Source organism: Rhea americana, unplaced genomic scaffold (assembly GCF_003343005.1).
Source record: "Rhea americana isolate MKP2758 unplaced genomic scaffold, rheAme1 scaffold_394, whole genome shotgun sequence".
Taxonomy (NCBI): Eukaryota; Metazoa; Chordata; class Aves; order Rheiformes; family Rheidae; genus Rhea; species Rhea americana.
The window spans coordinates 146,495-166,645 of NW_028186528.1; the positions used below are offsets into that span (position 1 = coordinate 146,495).

Sequence of the window (20,151 nt, forward strand, 5' to 3'; positions counted from 1 at the left end):
GGGATTCCTTTCTGAAAAATTCTGCACAGTGCTCACAAGGCAATGCTAAGAGTATCAGCTGAATACTGCTCTATTCTACCAGAACCAATCCATTCTACCAGGGACATCACTACCATGGATTGGCTACTATAGTCTGTTCTAAAGCTCTCTTCAAAGGAAATCTTAAAAAAGCCTCAGTGGCTTCTGCAACATGGAGATTTTCTAAGGTCTCAACAATTGTCTATAGTGGAGAGAGAAGGGTGTGTCATAACCTGCTCAGAAGAGTGAAAATGCTATTGATCCATCATGGGATCAAAGGATGTGCTGAAATCATTTTTAGGCTTACATAAATGCACACTGAAGACACACAATGTTGGAAACATGACACTTCTGAACACTTATTAGAAACTTTTGATGCTTTCTCTGCTTCTGGAATGTAGTAACTACTAACACTGTGTTACAGAAATTTGTTAGTTTGTGTTAGAACAGAACTTTGTCCTCTGCCTAACTCCACTGGCTTAACAAAGCTTTGACACATTTATTGAAAACAGGAGTTATACCACACATGGGAATCATCCCAACAACAGAGACAAGAGCTCTGACTAAAGACTCTTTCCCTTAGGGGGTATAGAGAAAGGTGCAAGGAAGACCATAATAAGCAACTTGCAAATTCCCCATAGGTGAAGTTTCCTCTTGACCTAAAGCAATTTGTGATCAGACATAACTTTGAAGCACAGAAGTTTATATCCTTATCCTAGCTAGACAGTCTCACCTATTGCTGTCTCGTTTAACAAAGAATATTTTCCTCATAAATAGTTCCCTGCACTGAACTGAACTTCTTTTAGGAAAATACCGTGGCAGATATTATGACATTTAAAAGAAGCACTTCTCTTAGGAGAGAATCTCCTTCCTTGCCTTGTGATCAATCACACTGACTTGACTAGAGTCAAGGAAAAGAAGGGAGGTTCTCTAGTATAGCTTATGTAAAATGTAAGACCACGTAACCATAACAGTCTGATCTATTCCTCAGACCTGTGAATTTGGGGACACTAACACATCAGCAGTGCTGCCAGCAAAGCTCGTAACTGCAGGAATAAGGAGAGATTACAACTCGACTGAGCCAGTCCGTGACAGTGTTGCTCTTCCTCTGAATGACTAAGGTTGCACTCAGTCCAACTGCAGGACTTTGAAAAGCAGAAGTAGTCTCCCTTGTTGGCTCACATGTCCCTTCAGGGTTCCCTATGCCACTGGATACAGTTTGGATGGTTTTATGAAAGGATGGATGGAGTTAGAAACTGGAAAGAAAAAGAGAGCGGCTGTATTTCACAGTATAAGGCTTGCTTTCATCCAGTTGCGATGTGAGTAGCGGGAGATGAAGCCAATTTTGACGCTGGCAGCAGTACTAGCAGCTCTGGAAACAAACRCGAGAGCGGCATAACATCCAGCGCAGAGCAATACGAAAGGGTTTCAGTACAAGCGTTATCAGATCAGCATTTACAGGGCTCAGACTGAGGAAAGGCTTGGTCCAGATGTATGACAGTGCAAAACCATGGGTGACCTGGAGTTCTCGGCAGGTGTCCTCTTCAGCATCTAGCRTGCATAGAGGGCTGTGGGTTCAAAAGTTTTGCAACTGCTTTTAAGGCTCAAGGTAAAATATGCTCTGCTGATGGTGGGCATTCCACATTAGAGATGCAGGCTTGGGATCAATCAGGCGCAAACTTTTCTGCTACTGAACCTCCAAATTGTGAAAGATCTTTTTCTTTTCRTAGTTCCATCCACCTGACATATGGATAGAGTAGAAGCAATGGACTACAACGATACGTTCAGAGTCAAGAATACTCTGGAATAAGGAGGTATGTTTAATTCTACTAATACAAAATGAAAGATTAAAAATACCCAAACTTCTCTTTCTGAACTCACGAAAGGAAGAACCTCCTTGCCCTACTGCTAGATCTCAGCCTCTAGAGGGTAGTATAATTTCATACACTAGCTAGGGTCAGGAGTACAGAAACTGAGCTCAAAACAAGGTGGCCCAGGATACAGCACTTGACAGGGGCTGAAAGAAAACCGTTTGCCCTCCAGACTTTGTCCATAATGTACTGTGTGCTCCATGGCAAATTCCTCTACCTTGGCTTCTTTTCCAAGTGTTGCCCATTCAGCCTGTAAACACTTCTGGGCAGAGATGTTTCTCATGTAGATGTGCAGCTCACAACACTCTGGGATCTTGATTTCAACTAAGGATGAGTGATTATAATAACTGGCAACCACTGTGCCAGCAACAAGAGATTAATCTCTAGGCCAAAGAGTGGTATAATGAGTGAGCAGCATAGGCAAAACCAGCAGGTGCCCATGGCAGAAGGCTGCCAAGGGGCARCAAAGCAGCCAAGGTCCTACTGGTACTTTCTTTAAGCAAAGCCTTGAAAAGCCAGGCTTGTTGCACAGGTTTCCACTGAGGGTAATGACAGAGTGTCCAGCATAGCAGCTGCAGGCTGCCTCTTCTTGCCCCCCTGCATCTTAAAAGGTGGCAGGAGCAGCCCAGCTCTGCCTCCCTATGCTCCATGGGGAAACGTTCTGCAATGCCTGTGCTGCAGAGAAGCTCCAGGCCATGGYTGTACGTTCTCATCAGCTTCCAGACAACAGCATATTCAGCTTATTGGCTGAACCAAACTACAGTTATTTAATTATTTCATTTTTAAGAAATGAAAACATGAGGAGAAAATCCTATTTGATTCGGCTGAATCACTTCATTCAGCCCTAAAGGTTTTCACTCCTCTTTTTTCATCTTTTAAAAGCACCAGCGTATTGAAATTGTCAAGATGAAAACATTTCCAAAAGAAAATCCTACCATTTTATTTAAAAGTATGGAAACAAAGTACTTCAAGACAGCCTCTGTTTTTATCACATAAACCTATTCACTGACTTTGACCCAAATCTGTTCTCACTCACATTCCTCACAAACTGCATTTCTAAGAAGTAGGTTATAAATTGAAAACCATTGGCTCATTCCTGATGTTTTCCCACTGCACCGGAAAATGCAAAATGATCTATGAGACAGCTCCACTCTTCAGCTGGTTTGTTATGTAAGAGTTGTGATATAAGTTGTGATACTTGTCAATTCTCCCATTTTACGGAAATACAGGACAAAGGAAACCTTGTGATATGACTTAAATTGCATGATTGCCCATGAAAAATGGACAGAAAAGTTTCACAGGCTGTACCGTGATGAGAGAACATTGTTTAGATGTGGATGAAGAGCTTCAGCATGTCATAATGCACTGCAAAATTTTGAAGTTATTTCTGTTCTGTATAATGCAAAGCAAACCTGTTTTTTTGTTCAAAATGTTTGTTATTCTAAAAAATACACATATAATCCACTTATCTAAGCAGTCACCAGGATTTTTCTTAGGGAGCTGAAAAACAGTGAGGACAATTTCAGAAAAAGTTTCAAAAGCACTGGATATAACATGTCACCGTTCATTTGACTCCATGTCAGAAACAGATGCAAAACCAGAAGTTAAACAATATCATTTCTGTTAGAAAGAATGCTAAAAAAAAAAAAAAAGTCTTTCAAAGCTTTTGAACAGTGATTTTAGATTTAAGAAATAACTGTTTTCTCTCTTGTTTCTTGCCTTTCAGTTGCTCCCCAGCAAATGTGTAGACTGAGAGTCAATGTTGTTTGTATCTGCTACTGATGGTGTCAGTGAGTCAAGCCGCTTTGTTTCTGATACCTTTGCACATCCAATCTAGAGTTTACCAGCCAAAATGATGCCCTTATTTACATCCTTCCTCCTCACTGTCTCAAAATCCTGTCCTTGCTGATACCCAAGCAGCTGCAGTGGGACTGCACATGTGCAGCGGACTGGAATTCAGTGAGCAGCTCTGCTGATGCACACAGAGAGGAGCTCCCGGCTGGGCACTGCCTCTGGAGGTCTAATAGGATTAAAAAGCAGCAAAACTGTCCTTCAGCCTCTGCAGTTAGAATCACAGGACGGGACTGGAAGGAATCCATCAGGCTATTGAGTCCAGTGACCTGCTACCACAAGCAATCATATCAGGTAATCCTTAAAGCAATTGTCAGGTCCTATGTTAAATTCAAACTTTTTAGCCAGCAGCCACAACTGTGAGTCTGCTGGTAAGTGCAGAAGGGAGGTACCGCCTCTACAGGCAGTAGTCCCTCTGGGAGCCGGCCCCTCTCACAGTCCAAAGGCTATCAGGTCATGGTKAGGGCTGAGAAGGCAGTGTCAGCTCCATTGAGATGGCTGTTATTTTTATTCTTCCTAATCTTCAGATAAAAAGTATTATTGTGGCTCTTGCCATTACATAACCTCAGCAAATAGCAGATCAATCTATTATTTATTGGACGCCACAGGCCAAAGGCCTCCTCAAAACTGAATGTTATTTAAGATGGAAAAAGAATCACTTTTCTGCAATTGTTGGGGATATTTGTCAACATGCATGTAAATAATACATTTGAAAGAGGAAGGGAATGCTAGGTAGTCTTGTGATCAGTGAACAAATCCAAAATCTGCTATTAAGTCTTATGCACATAAAAGCAACTGGGAGGGGCATATTGCAGAGCACATGCGAGTTTTCTAGAGATTTCAGTGGATTTTGGATCAGGCTCAAGCTGAGAAGGAGGCAGAAAATGCTGGCAAGAATTTCTAGAAGGATTTGGCACACTGGCACCATGTTCTTCAACAAGAGCTACTATATTTCAGCAGTTTGTCTCCTTCTTAAAAGCTCTATTTTAAAAATAGCATTTTATCCAATTGTCCCCTAGACTGAGAAACAAGTCTACAATGAACACTGCTTTTATGTAGTTTTATGAAGTTCAACTGTGAAAAAAGGTTCTGCCCCCACATGCTGCCACTGTAAAACTTACAGGCGTATTTTCAAAATAAGCCAGTCCATGAAGCATGCTGAGGCTTTTTGAAAATCTACCTACTTATTTGGGGAGCTGAGCCCTTTTCAGCTGTCATGAGTGAAAGATTTTCAGATGCGTGCTACAAATGAGGAGGAGTCCCTGTTCAGCAGAAGGCATTTCCTAGTGTCCATTCCCACTTGCCAAAGGCAGTCTATTATCTCTGTTTTCTCACTTTCAAAACCATCTTTTTTTCCATGAACAAAAACCCAATACTCTAATTTTTAAACTCATTAGTCACCAGTTCTTCAGAGAGACTACATGAGTGCTCAACAGCTGCTCTAGTGTGCTAGAGAAATCCCAAAACAAGTACAAAAATTCATAAAACAATCTCTCTCCAAATTTATCCTGCATATATATATGTGTGTGTGTGCGCACATGCATGCTTGCGTGTGTGTATGCATATATATACACACATACACACACTACTTCTTAGGGTAGACAATGGATTTTTTTAAAAGTTTTTTGTTTCAGATGAGCAACTAATAATTTTTCTGTTTAATATGATTTTAAAAAGTGTACTGTAAAGCACTTCCCCAGCAACTCTAATAGCTACCACATCCCTCTTACTAGTGATTTATAAATATTTAAAAATCAGATGTTTGTGCTCCGTTTATTTGCTGTCATGTAGGAAGTATTCCTTTTTCCTCATTGCTGGTTATGTTAGAGCACTGCCTTCCTGTCTTTTTCTGGAAGACTATTAAAAAATCCTATGATATATGTCATAAACTTGCCAAGCTTATCCCAAGAGAAATATCTGTTATAAAGACTTGTTCTCTGTAAAAGTGAACTGGTTAAATATCTTCATGGAAACAATCAATTGACAAAGATTTTTTTCAACAAAAAAATCTAGCTCCTAAAATGCTCAGCTTTCAGTTTCCTGGCCTTTACAGTATCTTTACACTACATTTCCTGTCATCATAGAATCTTTCATGTTGAGCAAAAATGAATTTCTGAGGTTTTAAAAGAACAGAAACCTAAATCTATTTTTAGCTAAAAAAAAAGCCAGAATACCCCACGCTTTAAAAATCCTCTTTATCATCTATTAGACAATGGAAATGACAGCAGCCCATTTTTCTCTCTGTGCAGGTCATTTTTAAGGACCTGTGAACACGTGCTTCTGGAACAGTGATTCAGCTGTATATGTAATATAATATCAAAACACAACAGGGTTCAAGAGGTATATATGCTCTTGTGGCATAAGAGTGTCTCCCAGCTTCCATGTTTAAATGTGTGGAAAGAAAACCAGGCACACATGCAGGGAGTGTGGTCCCCTCCTAGAGATGCCCTGCCTGGAATGACCGTGGGGAAGAAACAAGGGATACCTGCTTCGCAACTAAGAACCAGTATTGTAAATGAGCAACTAAACAGATTCCTGCAGTGCTGGTGGGGCAGGATCTGTATTTCCCATAGCTTCATAACTTTTCTTTTAGAGGAACCTGGTGTGTTTCTTTATATCAGGCAATAAAATAAACTGTTGCCATGTCAGCTTTCTTTGTGTCTGATACCAGGGCAGATCTGATTCTACACAGCTCACCTCTCACAGAAATCCTGGATGGGAATTTTTGTTTTCTTCAGGAATGGATATTCAACATCTATCACATTTCCACATGCTAAATCCAAGTATAGTCATAGATCTGCCTATTTTTTGACGAACCTGCTTTACTTCAGAAGGAAGGAGTCCCAAGGCAACATCTGGTTCCAAGTTGGTGTGTTTCATCCCAACCACATTGAATTTTTCTAGGTCTAGTTTTTGGAGGATCCTAGCAAGGTTACGGGTCCAGGAACCAGGTTTGATCAGCAACACTGTGCAAAGAATCTGGGCACCTGTAACAAAGTACAATAATGAAACCCAAAGCTGCTCCTAAAAACAGAGATAAAACATACAGTAATATTAGTTTACTACCTGGGAACTGCAACTATAGAACTGGATTACCTAACAGCTGGCATGTGGTTCATAGAAACTTGAGTGAACCAAACAAGTCCATAAAAAAGATGTAGATATAGCTTGTCTCTTCAGTTAAAAAATGTATCTAGAACAGTCAGGGCTTGTAGATATATTTTGCAGGAAATCTGCTCTATGAGTCCAAAAGGTTTACCTGGCAGGTCTGTAGAGTGAGTCTCAATCCTCTGTATTATGTATGAATGTTTTAAACAGGATAAAATATTCTCTTTTCTATTTTTCATGCAAACTGTAGTGATTATGTGATGTAATCCTTAAGGCAGCAATCAAATTATTATTCTTCCTAGTTAATTTCTTAGAGTTTTCTATCTGTCACAGATCTGTATCACAGAAGCACTAARTCCAATAGGCCCCAAATAATGTTACAAAACTTACTATGGACTGAATTCTGTTTATTAAAACTAAAATTTCAGCAAAATCTTTTTGTTTTTGACAAAGCTATCCCAAGAGGGTTGCCAGCCAGGCTCAGTGTGCTAGGAGAATCAGAAAACAAAACTGACCAGGACAGTTTTGCTGTCTGATGATATAAAACATATTTAAGGGCAGAGTACACAGAATTTTCATGTTTAAATGACAGCATTTTCAAATTATTAATTTCAGTAATGTAAAGCACTGCATTACTGGGGAATATAGTTAAGATTTTATCCTAATAACATCCTTTGAAGATGTATTGGTGATTGTGCTGTTGGAACCAGCCAGCTAGGACCTATTAACTGCTGTTGCCTAACCATGTCAATTAGCATGAAGCATGAGGTAACAGTACTGCAGGCTGCTAAAATTGATCCATGATTATCTGTTTGTGTACATAAAATGTCATTTTATGTTTCCTGTACACTGCATTACCAATTATACAGATGTCAATGCACTGAAGCATCAACAATGTTACATATAATTTGATGTATACTGTTATTTTCAATTGGCAAGAGGCATGTTGCTGATTCATAACAGAGAAATCTGGGATTAAATATAAAAAGCAAGAGTACTGTCCCCCATTTGATATCAGAACTTAACCCTTATCCTGCTGGGAGCCCTCCTATTAAATATCTGCTATTTTCTTCACATCATTCTTGAACTGAAAGGTTTAAATGCCATAGCAACAGCCTGTAARTGCAGCAGCAAGCCTCTCGGATCCACTCAGCTCAGCTGCTAGCATGCAGAATGCAATCTAAATTATATACTGTTACATAAGTGTTCATTGTCCTCAAGATGTTTTACTCACCATCTGCTATGTTTCTAAGCAAACATTCTCATTCTTGTGGTACATGAATCACTACTCTATATGCTGCATATTTATGTACTTTACAGACACTTCAGGAGGGATTTGTGTCACCTCACTTTGCCATCTTGGTCTGGTTAAAGACAAGTGTCTAACATAGGTAGGACACTTTGCCCTCTAGAGTTGGTTTTCTCTCCTCAGGGACTATAAGCAACTAGAGTTGACATAAAATATCTCTAACCATCAGTGGAATAGTCTCTACTGCTCATGAAATACCAGAAAGACCTGACTGGCAACCGTCAAAAATGCCTGATTTCCACCTGTTTTGTGGCCCTTCCAAGTCTGCCCATTTTTCTGGTCTTCGCTATGTTTTTCTGCTCCATAGGACTTTTAGATCCCTTTCTCAAAGCCAATGCTTTTTCTCCAAAGAAGTATTTAAACAGGTTTTGATTGCATAGGGTAATAGAGTCACACTGTTGTGTTTATTTTATATACCATTTATATATCATGTTTTGGATATATATATGCTTTAAAATAAAGGTAATCTCAAGAGAAGCAAATAATAGATTTTCTGGCATGTTTAGGAAAGAATGTGTATCACTGTCTTTTTGAAACCTAAGGAAACATTTGGTATACTCCTTTTGCTTGTTTTTTTTTCTGATTCTTCTAGATGAATGGGTTCCACAAATTCCTTGCCAAATCTACATTTTTCAATTTGCTCTTTTCTCACCTGTTTGCAAGTAGGTGAACAGTGATTCCACATGACACCTCTGGGTCTCTCCYGCTAAACAAGAAAAACAGATATATTTGGGTAAAAGGCATGCATGTTCTGGGACAATAATTTGAGAATACTACCACAGCTCTACGTCATGCAACCAACAATGACATATTGTTATTTTAAAATATTATTCTGGGGCATACATAGCTTAATTCCAGACATAGTGGGAATTCGGATGTACTGGGAGATCTTGGGAGATGTAATAGTTATTACTTCTCCAGTCAGCACAATGGCATATGCCAAAAGGACTGCAAGTGCTAAAGTATGTTGGTCTGATTCTCAGGCACCTTTTCTGGGCATTTCAGGAAGATATTGGCAAAACACATTTTAAGCTACCTTTGTGCTCCCAATATTTCACAGCCAAGTTGGAATCTGTCTGGTTTCTGCTATAAGTCAGAGAAGCACAAGACTGTACTTTGTTTTCCCCTCACTCTTGTGCCCTTGGACGCAAAGAAGGACTGAATATTCTGACTGCACACTTAATGCAGATTTGCTAGTCAGCCCTTTCACCAACTCTGCTGATAAAACCTCACTGACCTTCCCCAAACAGCCAGGAATGCTCACTTCTTAGTTCCTWATAAAAGCAAAGAAGTGTAAAAGGAATCAGATATAAGTGAGCCAGGACTTATGACAAAAGTACATATAAAAAATGTTTCTTTTGGTCTAATGTGAAACCTGCAGTGACCTGGAAAGGTGAGAAAAATTTAAGGCAGTTCAAGGTACATATGAATTGAGAAGATACCTACTGGGATGCAGTGTGGAAAAACTTGTATCAGATTGATGTAGGACTTCCTTTTCCAGAGATCTTAACTGGCAAGGTTAACCAGTGTGAAATGCAAGATAGATAGCAGAAAAGTGAAATCTGTTTGTCAAAACAGTCATTACTATTCTTTTGTATTTATTACTGTCTGAAAGCCCTGTATTTCTATTTCCCAGAGCACAATATCTGGAACTAGACAAAGCGTTCTTTCCTTTTAATGATACCTTGAATTCTTTATTTCTTTTATTCTGCTGGAATAATAAGAGTGAATATAAAAGGCAGAACCAGCTGTGAGGTCGTTGCCTCATAGCCTTTTAGCTCACATCCTCACAGCACCTTTTTTTTTTTTTCCAGTATTGGGGTTACCTGAAAGAACTCCTAGAAACTGTGAAGTGCTTAGTGACTGGGTGGCATTGTAATACAGTGGATAGAGCCCCTGGCTGAGACTTAGAAAATGTGCATTCTGCTCTGATTTCTGTCACTTGCCTGTTGGGCAATGGTAACAAAATCATTTCACTTCTCTTGGCTTCAGTTAGGTACTCTGCAAAACTTACCTTCTTTGAGGTCTAAAACTGAAAAGTGCTACATTTGGGCTAAGATTATTATTTTAAACTATATTCCAAACTAGCTCTAGATAGGTTGTCCAGGCAAGCAGGGAAGAACTGTGCACAAATAAGACAAGCCAGTATTTAGATGACCCTAGTGATACTATCACCTTCCCCTAGTACCAGCTGGACTCATGTGTCCTTTTCTTCCTAACTGTACTGGATTACAATGTCTAACCAAAGGCCTACTAATCCCATGTTGATGACTCTGATAGACGATGTAGAGTTGTAATTTTTCCATCTATTTTAAGAATATAAAAGTATTTGTTCTTATCCAAGGAGCAATCAGCACATACTTCTGATCTTACCTTCAGCCCTGGACTTCTTGCCATGTGGTGGCAGGTACTTCATAGCAGGACGGTGTTCTGCATCTGTAAAATGARAGAGAGGTGTTTTTATGGATTCACAGTTGGAAGACTTTCACTGTTTGGTGGAAGGGGGAGGGAAAGGTAATTATATTTAGTTGGGGGAGTGGGAATGCTGAGCTTTGCACAGCTGAAAAATACTGAAAAGCTATTCTCAACCCTCCTCGCRCTTCCTCCCACAACAACAWCAACAAAAATATTGGGAAAAAATGTAATGGCCTTATAAAAAGCATAGTGCRGGACTCTGGAGCCGTAGTTAAAATGCATTGTCTATGTTTCTGTGTTAACGCAGTGGCATAGATGGGAAAGGCTGGTATTATGACTACAGTCTCCCTCAATAAGCTCATCTTACAGCTCAGCATTTTTCTTATCCTGGTGTTTGGTCTCAAGATAACTTCAACAAAGGGCAGCACTGCATGAATCCTTAGTGTTTAATGTAGTAACTGGGGATGTTTGATACCTTCTCTTTYTTGGAGACCTCCTCTTCTTGCTCTCCAATCTTACATAAAACACCCACATAATTCACAGTTAGATCTAGCTTTTGTGAGAATAGAATGAGTATCTTTCTCCTGCCACCACCACATTCTCTTCTTTCTATTCAATAAAGCCATTTTGTTATTCTGTACTACATAAGCACCATSTGTTTGACACAGGCATATAAGTTTGTGTTGACAACAAAGGACCTTTCTTCCCCGTGAGGAGATAGGGGAAAAGCTACAAATTACAAAGTGTGAATGTGCTTATGGAACTCTGCTGCTTCCTTCTCAGTTGATATATGGCATTACCACAACCTTGATTTATCTCTGTGTCTGAATAATCAGAAATTAGCAGGCTCAGAACTGTTTATCTTCAAGTGTGAGAAGTCATGCTTCCCAAAGAACTTAAACGATAGGCCAATGTATTTCCTATTAGAAGAAAACAGTGGGAGCTCATACTCTGCTGCTCCAAAACACGCAATATGAATAACACCAGAGTCTTCACAGTGATTTGGTTTAAGGAGGTGTGGCTATAAATTTCTTGATACAGGGGAAAGGGACAGGTTTACTAGACAGAAAGATCAATGCTAGCGGATATCATTGGAGTCTCAGAAGCTATTGACAGCAATGGTCTCCATTTCTTCATGAACTGTTCATTCTTCTCCGGGATAAGAAGAAATTCTCATGAAAATCTGCCTGCTTCTGCAAGAGCAAGAGTACTGCTCAGTATTGCTCCTGGCTCCCAGAGGAAAAGCTGAACAGAGCAAGAGGAAGCAAAGTTCCACATACCTGGGAAAGCRGGAGGTCAGTTAGACTAAACTCTATGCCGTTTAAGCATGCTGGAACACCTAAATGCCTTTACAGATGGTTCATTAATATCTGACTAGCAGAAAAGCAACTAAGCCCCTTTGTAGGGCTACCTCTCTCAGCTTAGATATAAGTGATTAACAGAGGTTCTTACCTTAGGAGGTGGCTGTTTTAAGCCTTTTCAGGGGTCAGTGGAGAGAGAGGCTACACCCAAGAGCAACACAGACCTTAGGTAAGCTGGCACGCCTGTACAGGGCAAGATCAGGGCACCTAGCTTCTTAAGTCAGGCATCACAATTAAGTGCCTCCATTTAGGTGGRACAGACCCCGGTCTCTGTTTCCCAGTTTCTCTTATATAAAGAGGYATGCAGTATTATTTACTGCTCCTGTCAAGAGCTTTAATGCCTATTTAGTATTTAGGGAATACCTTGAGATCTTCAGAAGATRGGAGTCAGGGCATGCACAGCCATATTTGATTAACAATCCAAACTGTAGGTGACCTCAGCTGACTCCTGCTGACTTAATATCCCTGATCACTCAGCCAAGTGCAGAATTTAACCCCAAATTATTGTTAAGTGTTTTCCAGTGCCTTAGCAGAACCCACAGCAACAGATTCTTTTGTCCAACTTCAACAAATTCCCAAACACCCTCTCACTGAGAACATTATAAACAGTAAAAACAAGGCTTACCAGTTACGAACTCCTTCACGGTGAAGAAGACGATAGCTTGTCTGAATGTCATCTCTGGGGTCAAGGCCATTACTCTCTGTAGAACACTGTCACTTTTGCCTAGCTTCTCCCTGCATGGTGCTAATTTCTCCAATGTCTCTGAAAGAACTTTGAAGGCATTGATCCGCCGTAATGCACATACAAGGACTGGGTTTGACATGAGTGTATCAATGCTTCTCTGCCAGGAAACATCTCCAACCTCAAAAGGAGTTATTTCTCTGGCCTGACTTCGAGTGAGGTAGGGAAACCACTTCAGACCTAGAAGCTCAAATCCTGAATCTGGTCCTTCTGCAAGTCAAGAGAAATCTCTTTATCATCAGCTGATAGTATGTATTTCCTAGAAGCCATGCTTTTCTTTCGGAGACCAGTTTTCTAAATTAACACTGTTTTTTTTTTTTTTTTTTTTTTTTACCAGACAACTGGTTCCAAAGTTAGAACTTTGACTCCACTCCCTCTTCTATCCAAAATGGAGTGTAATGCAGATAKAGAAACACAGTGGGAAACACTAAACACTACAACTGCTAGGAAATTACATTGCACTGAAAACAAAAAATGGGCTATCTGGGAAATAGCAGGGAGCCACAGAGAATAACTGCCATGATTTGATTAGAAAAAAAATGGCTAATGAAGAAGAGTTGAAAGGGAAACATTGTTATCATTGAGAATACAATGACAACAATGTGCTTTGACACAGCATAATCCATAATTGCAGATCCTGTATCACCTCTCATAACATTTCATATTAAACTACATTATAGTAATAACCTACAACATAATGCTGACTTGTCTCTAAAAAYAACTTAAACTTTGTGTTTGCGAAGCGGTCTTATTTCCAATGTAGCAAGAGATTTAAGGGTTCAATTTATGGCTGCGTGTCGCTGGAAGTTTCTGTCAGCTAGGATCTCCTTCCTGACCCGCTGTGATATGGATCTCACTCCACAMCATTGTTTCAAGAGAGCAGCATACAGCATAGTGTAAGCCAAGGTGCCAGACTTCTGCCCTTCTATAATAATAAAACAGCATCTGTTTTATTACACTTTGGTACAATCTGTACCATGAAATTGTATAGAACCATTGTCCTTCTTAGCACTTGACAGTACTCTYCGTGTATGCATTTGCAAGCATTTAATATAGGTGGATAGTGTCATTATTYCTCCTGTGCACAAGAGAAAATAAAGCACAAAGAGGTGAAGTGCTTTGCTTTTGATCACACAGGATGTCAGTGGCCAGGGGAGCAGAATTTATGCCTTCTGATTTTCTGTCGCTATGCCCCATTGACACAAYTGCCTTACCTCCTCATATTGAGGAAGAGACAAAATGGTCTGGATTACATTTGGTCTTGCTGTGCCTTAGCAGATCGTTGAACTAATTTGATACTCTCTGAAGAAAATGATGTTCACCTGAGCCAACATACTACTGCAATATGCAAAGTGGCCTTGCCCATCACTAATCAGCCATGATAGATTCCTCAYCACTTTAGGCACATAAGCAAACAAACCTGTCTTTCCTGAGGCCCCTTTCACCACATATTTCTTCATGTTTCTGCTATSACAACAATAGCTGGACAGATCAGATTTTCCTGACCCTCCTCTGCAGCCCTCCCCAGGAGCTGGGATCACTGTATTCTGAGGTTGCTTACTGCCTCCAGGAAGAAGGATCTGGTGAAGGAGTTCTCCAGCGCTCTTCATAGCATCCGTTCCAATCAGCGTCAGCATGACAACTTGCTCCATTTCAGGATCAGAAGCATATGTTCGATTGCACAAAATATCCAGAGGAATGTTACATGGGTCTGGCACTGCACTGAGGTTGCCTCCTGCAAAAGGAGAACATCAAAACAAACCTAGTTACCCGAGGAAGATGAATCTCTTCTCTCATTTAGTGTGAAGGAGTTGACCCCTTCTCTACTGGGCAGATAAAGGCCAATGCCTCACTGTGGTAATGCTCCTCATGCTGCAGCTTGAAATGGCCAAGAAGCAAAATACACGAACAAGGAGGACAGAATAATTAACATTCTCTTGAAGAAATAATTCTATTCTCTATATTTATCAATGTCTAAATTTTCAATCAAAAGATTAAATATTTAGAAGCAGTGCTTGTTTATCAGGCACTCTTGGATTTAGAAGTCTGTAATTACAGCAATTAAGGTTTTAGGATCCAAATCCTTAAAATTCGCATCAAAATTATTCTGTGTGCATAATGGATCATCCCTAAACATCATATGTGTTTTTTTTTTCCTGAGGTATAATGTATAGAATTTGATTTAAAATTTTGTTTGGATTATCTGACCCTCATCTTTTGAAGCTAATCTTTTATCCTCTGTAACACAACACTATTCAAATGTAATCCACATAAGGAAATATCCATTCTTTTCTCTTCTTTACATGGCATATATATGGCACAGAAGGACGAGAATCCTTACTAATGAGTCATGTTCCTTAACTGGAATTACTTTTTGCCATGTAAAACAAATACATTCAACCCTAATTTTGGCATCCTTATTCAAATTGTCAAGCAGAGTGGATAGATTTATACCAGCATGATTTAACGTATCAGTTTCAGATTGATAACAATGACTGCCTTCACATTAAATTAATACTTTTTTTTTTACTCTCTAGTGTAATCTCCAGGTTACACTGCATACAGTTTAGGGCCATTTAGGAGACTGTTCTTGTATAATTCATATATTCATGGTCTTACCAGGAGCAATACAGCCTACACAATCCTTAGCCTCAACAAAAGCATGTGTGTGATTCCATATTGTTACACYAAACCATTATTTAAGCAAATACATAGTTTAACATTTATTTATTTATTTATTTATTCCTACAACTTAACATTTCATAATAGTAAAGAATGGTGAATAACATGCATTAGATTACTATTTTTACTTATAATCTATGTGAATTTGGTATTGGATAGCAATATACACCAACTAAAAATCCTAATATCCAATGTTTAAAATAAGTTAACAAAATAAAACTATATTAAATCTGCTGAACACATAACAGAATATTATCAGTAGTTAGTGAAATAAACTACTTATTTCTGATTCCATGACCTCCAAGTATTTAGAACTAGTAGGTCTAGGACTCTCATACCCATCTGAGTCATAGATTTTTAACAGAAAACAAGTTTACTTGCTTTTTCAATTCCTATCGATTTCTCAGCTTTCAATGAACTAGTTACTGAAGTGAATTCAGCTCTATAAACCAAAATTAAGAACATCTGAGTAAAGTGAAATAAAAAAATGCCTTGTCTGCACCTACAGAAGAAACTACAGCTGCCAACATTTATCCCTTCAGCAAATTACAGTTTTATGCGCTTAACCAGCAATTTCTCTCATTTTATTACTTTGACTTCCCTTTGAAACTATTGCAGTAAGTATGTATTGATTGGTTATTATTCTTTTAATTATAGTAGGCTTAAGGCTTAATTGGTTGTCATCAGGTCACATTTGATTTTAAATATATTTATTTTTCTACATTTTTAAATTTACATTACAAAGTATATTTCTGTATCGCTTTTCTATTGATCCTTTTGTTCATTACCCAGCTGTGGAACACATCTTATGAGAATCATTACTAAAGAACATCAAAATGCTAGATCAGTTATTGCAGAAAACAAGTATATTCTAAAGTTCTTATTCAGGGAAATCCCCCAATATAGTTGTCAGACTTTAGAGAAAAGACAGAASAATGCATTTTCCATAGCTTTGACCTACCTAGTGTCTGCAGCAAGGTCTCGGTGTAAGGAGCCACATGAAAAAACACTGAGGACTCCAGCCCAGTGGCCCACAAGTTGCTCTGCCCATCTCCACGAAGGTGGTTTTTTGCCAGTTCATTCAGCAGTGCTACGTAGAGAACAAAAGAATATGTGAGGAATACAGAACTCTATGATGGAGTATGCCATGAAAATATGCTTCTCATCAAACACTTTGAGTCATCTGGCCAGAGTCCCACTACAGAGACATTAATGTGGGTCATGCTGAGCTCACCTGTGATATATGAGATGTGCTCCTGTTATCCCCTCTCCCCCAGGACTACAAGTCATATTCTCTTACAGCAGGGCAAGTGGCGGTTGAAAAACTGAGGCTTGGCCACCGCTTTCTCTGGAGACACATTTGCTTTGTGACCAGCACCCAGTTGTCTTGATTACCTTCTAACCCCTGCTGTGGAATGAAACCTTTCATAAAATAAAGGTTGAATGAAAGAYCGTGCATACAGGAGAGCCTATACAACTCTTGAATTCTAAGAAGTGTCTTGAGTAAGCTGGTGTCTGCAAGGAAGAAAAGTCACAAATCTTGAGCCTCGTGCTCGATGCCAGGCCTCCCAGGTCAGCAGCAATGCCGGTGTCCTGCGTCCTGCGCAGCACCAATGGCCACAGACAGTGTCGCTAGGATTACAGTYCTTAACAGAAGTGTCATCGTGTTCTGTACGTATTTCTGTCAGGAAAATACCTGCTTCCATCCCACTTTCACAAACACTAAGTGCTTGAAACTAGCAATTTCTCAGTTCCCATTCTCGCTTCAAAGTGCCAGGTTACGCACAGGCAGCAAATTAAGGTACTGGCATACAGTACAACTTCATAACAATTTATTCAACGTTCTGCAATAACATTTCAGACAACAGTTTTAAAGGCTTGTTTTCAAATTACTTTGTATACATTTTTTAGCTTTTTACTACACACGTCAGTCAGCAATTTACTGTGGCCTAGTAGGGGAAGCGCCTTGTTAGCACTGACGGCAAGTCACAGATGCCACACGTGACAGTGACAGAGATTTGAGCTAGGAGATTTGAGCTAGCACCAGTGACAATCACCCACCTGCTTTTTAAAATTCAGATGTCACAAGTAACTAAAAAAGGTGCCATTATTACACCAGACCTGCTGTCTGTTCAAAGTTAGTGCCTGGAGGAAAGTAAAGTTTGGAGAAAACTTTGTGGGGTTTGATCCTCAAGCTGCAGATCCTTTACTGAAAGACACGTATCTCTGTGCTTTAGTTCAGGCACCATTGCTGAAGTTTCCCTGGCCTGGAAAATTGAAGCGTCGGAACACGAAGGGGTGACTGTTTTTCAGAGGTACTGTTTACAAATGCAAATATTCTTACTGTGGTATTTACCCTACTCAATTCCTAATGCTTTTCTACACTTTCCAAACAATAAATGAAAGCTTATGCAACAAGAATATCATTTTCAACACTGCAGGCCTCTGCAATAAGCTACCTTTCTGGATCCACTCTGAAGCAATCAAAGATGATAGGAAAGAGACATCTGCAAAATCTGTCTACAAAGAAAAAAAATACTGTTCTCAAAAACAAAGGAAAATCCTTTACCTTTGCAGAATAACCTTTGTTCCAGTGTTTGCCTAGATATTTCTAGTACAAATTTCCCAGTACAAAACATAAACACTTTAAACATCATCTGTGACGCTCTCTTTGAGAGTGGCTTGCCTCAATTCCCACAGAAGGAGCAGAATCTGTTAATTCTTTAATGAGTAAATTTCCCTGGGTCTAGAGCTAGCAGATGATGCAGTGCTGTATTTGGTCTGCCATCATCAATCCTCTGTGTCTGAACACATTTTCAGAGCATTCTGTGATAGTCTTGGGAGACAAAGCAGAGGACTTTCTGAGTTGTCTTCTTTTATTTTTTTCCACCTCAAAGCTCTAAATGGTCTTTTCCACTGTGGATGGCTCAGAAGAGGCAATTAGACAGTGGATGAGTGTCTATACCCTCCACTCCTTCTCACTGGTCCATTTGGAGCTAGCTGTGCTGGTGGAAGGGTCAGCAGCTGTTTTGGAGGCTGTGCAGTGTACACTGTTCCTCTTCTCTCAGTAGTGGTGTTTGAAGGTGGGAGAATTTCAGAAAAACAGATGCAAGAATGGACTCTCTCATTGCAGGCAACAAGCCCACTGAGAGAGCAGGAGGAAAGGCTGAAAGAGCTGGAATTGCTTAGCCTAGAGAAGAGAAGGCTCAGGGMGGATCTTATCAATGTGTATAAATATCTGAAGGAAGAGTGTAAACAAGATAGAGCCAGACTCTTCTCAGTGGCACCTACTGACAGGATGAGAGGCAACAGGCACAAACTGAAACAGAGGCAGCTCCGGCTGAATATGAGGAAAAGTTTCTTTACTGTGAAGGTGACTGAGCMCTGGMACAGGTTGCACGGAGAGGTTGTGGAGTCTCCTTCTCTGGAAATATTCAAAAGCCATCTGGATGCAATCCTGTGCAGTGTGCTTTAGGTGACCCTGCTCGAGCAGGGGGGTTGGACTAGAAGAGCTCCAGAAGTCCCTTCCAACCTCAACCATTCTATGATTCTGTGAATCAGGCTGGGCAGGTTCTTTCCTCTCAACTGATCACTTGTTGTTAGTGATTTTCCCCACTTGTGACCAAGTCAGCCTATCCTTAAGAAAATCAAATACTCTCTGCCTGCAGCAGAGCCTCAGAACAGAATCTGACTCAGTGAAAGGGACTGACTTGGGACAGAGGCTTGATCATTATTTCACAGACTCAAGAAAATGAACTGCAGTGTATATGCTTGGAAAATGAGGCTGCATGGCACATGCAGAACTCGAGTCTGAGGTTGATAGGATAGGATACTATTCTCAGCCTCAGAGGCACATACATGTTCCTGCTAGCTATTCCTATTGCTCAGAGATCTAGGCTAAGAGAAGATGAAGCCAGGCCTGTTATGGAGGTGCACAGCGAGAGGCCAAGACATAATGGACAGGAATTCAAACAGACGCGGTTCCAATACAACATAAGGAAAAAACAGTTCCCCATGAGCATAGTCAAGCACTGGAATGGAGGCCCAGAGARGTGGGGGAATCTACGTCCTTGGAGATTTTCAAATCCTGACTGCAAAAAGCCTGAACATCATGGTCTGAATTCAGTGCTGATGTTGCTTTGAGCAGGAGGTTAGATGTGAGTCCTGTTGTCCCTTCCAACCTGAATTATTCCATGACTCTAAACTCAAAAGGACTTCCGTGCTAAAGATCAAATGACTGACAAAGATCAGTCTGCTATGTAGGATATGTAATACTGGCTGATTTATACTTGGGTCTACAGATACATACCGTTAACTATCAGGCCATGATATTCTCAGTAAATCTTTCCTGCAATGTAACAGCTTTGGTTGGAATTTTAAGTTTAGTTCATGTACATTGAAAAGCAAATCTTCTCTTCTGAGGTACTTGAGAAGTAGTAGCATTACCTTTTACCAATGCAGGAATATGATGACTAGCGTTCTCCTTCCTCAGCAATAAAATTAGACAGTGCATGCGCGGTTCAACAGAAAGTTCTCCTTCAGAACTCCTATCAGCTGAACTTGAAATTTTGCTAGGGCAAAATACAGCAATCTGAAATAATGAGGGACAGATTAGACTACTAAATCCAGATTTAGGCACTACTGGGCTCAAGCAAATGCTCAGGATACAGCAGCATAATATGATACAGCACAGTAGCTGAGCCACAGTAACTTCCAGTAACTGTGTGCTCATGCATCATCTGTTCATAAGACCGAGCAACTTAATTTAAACCTCAGGGAAAAGGTTTAATATAA

General features: G+C 39.9%; 1 protein-coding gene across 1 annotated transcript in view; it reads right to left on the bottom strand.

Annotated features, from left to right (window-relative positions):
* The window catches only part of DNAAF8 (dynein axonemal assembly factor 8), a 100,954-nt gene that overhangs the window by 19,304 nt on the left and 61,499 nt on the right, over positions 1–20,151 (bottom strand). The window contains exons 19-25 of the mRNA XM_085313746.1: positions 19,804–19,948; positions 16,319–16,447; positions 14,222–14,410; positions 12,559–12,891; positions 10,531–10,593; positions 8,810–8,863; positions 6,558–6,727 (exon numbers count right to left, since the gene is read on the bottom strand). Coding sequence (XP_085169872.1) covers positions 6,558–6,727; positions 8,810–8,863; positions 10,531–10,593; positions 12,559–12,891; positions 14,222–14,410; positions 16,319–16,447; positions 19,804–19,948 — 1,083 coding nt within the window. The remainder of the gene's footprint in view (positions 1–6,557; positions 6,728–8,809; positions 8,864–10,530; positions 10,594–12,558; positions 12,892–14,221; positions 14,411–16,318; positions 16,448–19,803; positions 19,949–20,151) is intronic.